At 56.5% G+C, this 5,740-nt stretch overlaps 1 protein-coding gene across 1 annotated transcript in view; it reads right to left on the bottom strand.

Annotated features, from left to right (window-relative positions):
• Nucleotides 1–2,220: 2,220 nt before the first annotated feature.
• LOC103924851 (apoptosis-inducing factor 3-like) overlaps nt 2,221–5,740 on the bottom strand; it is a gene marked incomplete at its 3' end in the record, with an annotated part of 7,050 nt that continues 3,530 nt past the window's right edge. The window contains exons 10-17 of the mRNA XM_009333456.1: nt 5,233–5,348; nt 4,707–4,778; nt 4,297–4,360; nt 3,765–3,841; nt 3,566–3,683; nt 3,311–3,409; nt 2,789–2,864; nt 2,221–2,325 (exon numbers count right to left, since the gene is read on the bottom strand). Of these exons, the coding sequence (XP_009331731.1) occupies nt 2,221–2,325; nt 2,789–2,864; nt 3,311–3,409; nt 3,566–3,683; nt 3,765–3,841; nt 4,297–4,360; nt 4,707–4,778; nt 5,233–5,348 (727 nt within the window). The remainder of the gene's footprint in view (nt 2,326–2,788; nt 2,865–3,310; nt 3,410–3,565; nt 3,684–3,764; nt 3,842–4,296; nt 4,361–4,706; nt 4,779–5,232; nt 5,349–5,740) is intronic.

Genomic DNA, 5,740 nt, shown 5'->3' with positions numbered 1-5,740 from the left:
CCCCCCTGCCTTGCACTGGGTGAGAGGGGAGCTGTATAGCTCTCCTACGGCTCAGTGCAGGGTGAAAAGCCTCTGTGTGGACACAGCAAGGGCTCCTGGCAGCCTCTGCACTCCTGGAGGTGCCTCTCCCACGGGGCTGCCGGGACCCACCGCCTCCCAGGCTGCCTTGGTGTCTGGCAAGCAGGGGAGTGTCTGAGCGCTGCTGCGCGGGACCTGCCAGAAAGATCACGGCTGGTCCCGGCTCTTGAGGGCGGGCAGGGAGGCATGGCCCTGCGCTGAAATAAGTCTGCACAGTCTCAACTAAATTTGCCTGTGCAGGCTCCAGCCGCTCAAGGCAGGGCTGCTACCAAATTTTGGCACCCGGGGATGTGCGGGAAGTGGCCTGGTGTCCATTAAGTGGTAGAGGTGGAGCAAATCTGTTGTCATGGCGTCCTTCCTTCTTATATAAAGCTGCTCTGCTCAGCGTGTACTTGCTGATGGCCACAAGAAGCCGAGTTTCTTTGGGGTCGTTGTCACCCAGAGAGAGTGGGGCTGCTGAATCCCCTCGGATCGCTCTCTGAGCAGAAAGGACCACGGATGAACACCTCCGGCTTGAGGCAGAGCCAGTCTCTCCCGCTGCAGCTGCCCTGCTGCAAGCCCATACAAAATAGCTGGCACCTGCTCAGTGCTCAAAGAGTCCTGGCGTGCTCCGAGGGGACAAAAAGTCCCGGGTGCATGTGTGCAGGATGCCTGAGGGCAAGGAGGAGCAGCTCCCGGGCTGTGCTCCCCCTCCCATGCATTGCAGCACGGTGCCGTCGATGATATGGAGGGGAGCTGCGTGCTCCGGCCACCAGCGTCTTCCCCCCTTGCGTGCCTCGGCGTACAGGTGGTGCGTAGATTTGCTGCTTCCTCCCGTTGTCGCGAAGGACTGACCTGCTCTGCTGAAAACCGGCTCTTTCCCCGGTGAGATGTGGCTATTTCAGGGCAGAGAGTTGCCCTGAGCAGCAGCACCAAGCCCCCGAGGTCAGGAACTGTGAAACGCCACCTTTGAGGTCAACTTTTCGTACCTGAGAAGGTGCCAGAGTGCAAGTTTGCGTGTTTAACACAAAACCAGCATTGCGGCATCTCGCCTGCTGAGCAAACAGGCTCGGGCCCTGGCTAGCCTGCGTTTAATGTAGAAGCAGAGGGGGTTTAGGCTGACAACGCAAGTGTCCCTGCGGGCACTTGCCCGGCTCTCGGGGCTTACCCTTTCTCCTGCAAAGCCCCATGTGACTGGTGAGTAAGTGCAGTGTTTCCTGTAAAAGCACAGCCTTCCTCGCTGTCGCCTTGCAAAAACCTAGTAACTCTTTCCTCTAGCATCGAGGCTGTGTTTCCTACGGCATCTGGCCACCTCTTGGAAGCATCCAGCATGCAGGGACACAGCAGGAGAGGGGACGCCAACCAGGGCTGGGATTTCTCTGCCAGAGGCTGGCTGCTCTCAGGGGGTGGGAAGAGCTCTCTGCGGCAGCTAATGCAATATTCAAGGCGGCTGTAGCAATGCCAGCAGGTGCTGCTCGCTCAGAGGTTGGATGGCAGCCCTCTGTCCTTAGGGGTAGGGTATTTCGTGAGTTCCTGCACACAGACTATCTGTTTCCTAGCTGGGTGCGCAGCTTGCCTCGGTCACAGCTCCCCTTGCTGGGAAAATGTGCTTTTGCAAAGCAGGAGGTCAGCGTGACCGGTGTGCTGAATGAAAGCTCCCTGCCAACAGCCAGCCAGAGGAGCGGGAGGGGTTGGTGGATCTTGTGAACGCGTGGCTACTTCTGCCCGCCCAGACCCTCAGCTGAGCCCCGGGACGTGGGCACCCTCCTCTTATCCAGCCCAGCAGACCCCCATCTAGAAGAGAGGGGAAAGCGCTGCTTCGCTTTGCCCCAGCATGCAAGCGAGCAGCCAAGGGCTGTCTGCAAACACAAAATGCAGGCGCTGGGTTCAGCTTTGCTCGTGATTTTATTGCTCTTGTGCCAGGATGGGAGGATGTGGAGCTGTTAACACTTGGTTGACTCTGTGCCCCTCACAGCAGGGCATGAACTGAGCTTAGGTTTCTGCCAGCGAGGGTATATTGCAGATGTCGCAGGCCCTGTAAATGAGAGGTACGTTGGGGACTTGCAGTAACTCATCTCGACTTTGTGTCTCTCAGCGGGCTCTCTGCTAGGACGGGGAACGCAGCACAGAGCCGCCCACCAGCTCGGTCAGGGTGTCACTTACTCTGCTTCTTCTTTAGAGATTTGTTTCCCCAAGTATAAAACTTCTGCAATCAAAGACACCATGGGGTCACAGTTCAGGCTGGCAGCTGCAGTCACGAAGCCATCCCTGAAAGGAAAAGCGGAAGAATGTGGATCCCTTCAGTGTACGTAGCTCAGCACGGCAGCATCCCCATGGCACCCTGGCTGGAGGCCAGCTGTATTTTGGAGGGCTCAGGGCAGGGTGGCTGGTACTGCAGGGTGCACGGGGACCTGCGGCGGATCGCCTGCTGCGGCTGGGAGCTGGGCACCGAGCCTGGGAGCAGTGGAGGGAGGGGAGATGGAGTGGAGAGGGAGAGGAGATGTGTCCCAGGCTCCCTGCCCGGCTGGTGTCTTCATCGAAGCTCATCCTCTTCTCCTTCCCTGCCCTGCTTTGGTTTGCTCTGAAACCATCTCCCTGCTGGTTCAACAGCCAGCGGCCGCCTGCAGCGCGAAGCCGTGGGAGGTGATGTGGAGCCTCTGCGGGAGAGGACCGTGCCTTGTTCCCAGGGCGCTGCCGTGTCAGGGCACAGACTGGCCACGGATTCACTCACCTGATGTAAAAGATCAGGAATTTCTGTTGCTCCAGGCTGCCCTTCACAACAGTGTCCACGTATCCCTTCCCGCAGCCTGCAAGAGAGAGCATCGCAGCCTGCTCGGGGAGCCCTGGCACAGCAGCTGCCACCCATCCCACCTCAGTGCCATCGCAGGTAGGGGCAGGGGTCCCGACAGGGCTGGGGAGCAGGCGTGAAGGCCCTGGACGAGCAGAACTGACCCAGAGGTGCAAGACTGCGTCATGACCCCGAGCCTCTCCTTGGCTTGGAGAGGGAAGTTCTTCCTCCGTTGTGACCTCTAAGCCACTGGAGATCAGCAAAGAACAAGAGCTCTGGGTAACCTGCAAGCCCGGAGCTCAGAAACAGGGTTCACAAACCGACCATGGCAGCCAGCCCCAAACTTGAGCAGCTTCAGGTAAACTCTGCAACCGCTGTGTATTTACAAACCCCGGACCCAGCTGGTGGATGAGCAGATGGGCTGGGAACTGGTTCAGCTGTTCCCATCTCTCTGCCCCCTCCTACCTGCATAGCGGATGCTTTTCCCAAGCATCGTGGTCCAGAAGAAGGGGACAGTGTGCAACTCCTTCTCTTTCTTCAGCATGTTTAAGGCAGCAATGTGACCTGTGGTGAACCAGCAGAGGAAATATTTTTGGTTCTTGTAGGTCTTCAAAGAAGTGCCCCCTGCCTCTTCTTCTTATCCTGCTGTCCCTTCTGCCCCACCCCCGATGCGCCCCTCTCCGAGGGGAGCTGGCAAGCGAGGCGGCGGCGCTGTCTCACCGTGGGCCTCGGCCACCTGTTGGTGATGGATGCTGGACCGGTCCCCGTTGAGCAGCGCTACAGGAAAGGAGACCACATCCCCCGCAGCGAAGACGTTTGGGATGTTGGTTTGCATGCGCTAATGGGACAAAAAGCAATTAGTGCAATGACGAGAGGGATGGGACTGGGTGTGGACCAGGGCTACTCAGCTGGCACGCACCAGATCTACCAGGATGGCACCGCTGTCATCTCTGGCGATGGAGGTGCCCTTCAGAAACGCTGAGTTGGGGAACACCCCTGCAGAGAGAGGAGCAAGGACAAACGCAGCAAAGCTCTGCAAAGGCAGGGAGGAAACTTGGCCTTGGCCCTACAGCAAGCACGTGCCCGTGGTGCCTGTTCAGCCTGCTTGGAGCAGGGCAGCTCGCAGCAGTGGCCAGTGCTTGGGCTGGTGCTGAGCTAATCCAGGGCAATAAAACCCAGGGCCCAGAACAAGGCATGCTCTGATAACACAGCAGTGACCTACGGAGCTCAGCAAGCGTGCCAAATTCATACTGAGAGGGTAAGTAGCTCCTTTCCTCCTGCCATTGCTCATGGGCTGCTGACTTTCCCCAGGTGTTTGGGGCCAAGAGGTAGGGTTGGATGATAACAGAGTGGGAAAGAGACTGTAGGAAATGGTGTCCTGGCAATGCGCTGGGACGCTCTGGGATTGCTGGCTGTTCTCCCTATTCCCTCTCCCAACTGGGGTCTCTTACCTATTCCCACCACTACCACATCTGCAGGTAGTTTCTCTCCACTGGCAAGAACAGCCTCTGTGACCTAGGAAAGAAGCAAGAATCATTAACAAAGGGTTAAAAACTCTGTCCTAATTCCTGCAGCCTCCCCGCTGCCTCATTCTTTGCTGTCTTTTTTCTTCCCAGGTTCAGATCACCTTGTCCAACTAATGTGTGTTGCCAGGAATGTAAGCGAAAAATCACGCTGTTGTCCCTGAGATATGAACAGATACTGGTGCCCTTTGAGCCCAGAGCTGTGCTCAGTGAAAAGAAGTGTGAGGGTCTAGACGTCGGAGAGGAAAGCCTAGATGTAGGCACTGGGTTATACCTCAGTTTGGGGTGTTTTTTCCCCCTAAAATCAGCAGTTCAGGGATCACAGTGGCATGACTGACCTTTCCATCCTTTCCTTTCAGCTCACAGAGTTCTGTTTTCATGTAAAACTTCACCCCTTTATTTTGCAGCATCTGAAAAGGAAGAGGAAGCTGGTTTGAGTATTCACTAGGAAATTCCAGGCTGTACTGCTGTAAAAACAGCCGTACCCAGCCAAAACTCAGGCAGGCAGCTTAGCTGCTGCTCCAGGCTGCAGAGAGGTTTCATTTGTGTCCCTGGCTGGTGCAGGGTGCCTGGAAGCCCGGCTTTGCTCTGCTGCCCCGGTCAGGACTGGTGCATGAGGTGGGTCTAGGATGAAGCAGGGCTTGGGGGTGAAGCTGAGCTGGGGAGCGTGACGTGTGTGTGAGGGAGGTTGGGACCAGCCATGTGTGCACAGCTCCTTCAGAGAGCTGTACGTGAGCAAGGTGGCTGGGCACGCAGGGCCATGACTCAGCGCAGGGGCTGGATTTCCTGGGCTGTTGCGGATCACAGGGCTGCTTGGAGAGCATGTGTTCTCCGTCCTAGAAATTAGCACCAGGTTTTCCTAACCTTCATGGCGACACCTCCAACCTGAGGACCCAGCGCATTCTGGAAAGGGAAGTCCTTTTTTTCCACCACTGAGATGGCACCAGCCTTGTCTGAGAGGAAAGCAGCTACCTCCATTCCTGCAAGGGAAAGGCATGCTCAAGGTAAGCCTGCTGCAAGCATGAACCTGCACCTTCCTCCTTGGAAACCTTTTCCCCTTCCAAGTGAGGAGAACAAATCTGATATAGTGCCAGTGCTTAACTGCTCTTCTATGCATTTCTGGGCTGAGGTATTTAGTCCCGCCGTTCTTCATTCTCATGCACTACGGAGTCAGATATTAGGAAATGCAAAGAACAGCTCCTGGTTGCGTACAAAATAGCTCCCTTTCTGTGCCTTACCCCCTCACTTTCTCAATGCTTCTGGGGAGTCCAGCTCCTCTGAAGGACAGTGACCTTTTCCATAAGGCACATTTCCCTCTGTCCATGTCCAGGAACTGTTTATAGCTCTCAAAGTTTCTGCCTATCAGAGGAAA

The sequence above is a fragment of the Pygoscelis adeliae genome, unplaced genomic scaffold (genome assembly GCF_000699105.1).
Source record: "Pygoscelis adeliae isolate BGI_AS28 unplaced genomic scaffold, ASM69910v1 Scaffold331, whole genome shotgun sequence".
In the NCBI taxonomy this organism is placed as follows: Eukaryota; Metazoa; Chordata; class Aves; order Sphenisciformes; family Spheniscidae; genus Pygoscelis; species Pygoscelis adeliae.
This window is presented reverse-complemented; position numbering and strand designations above follow the sequence as displayed.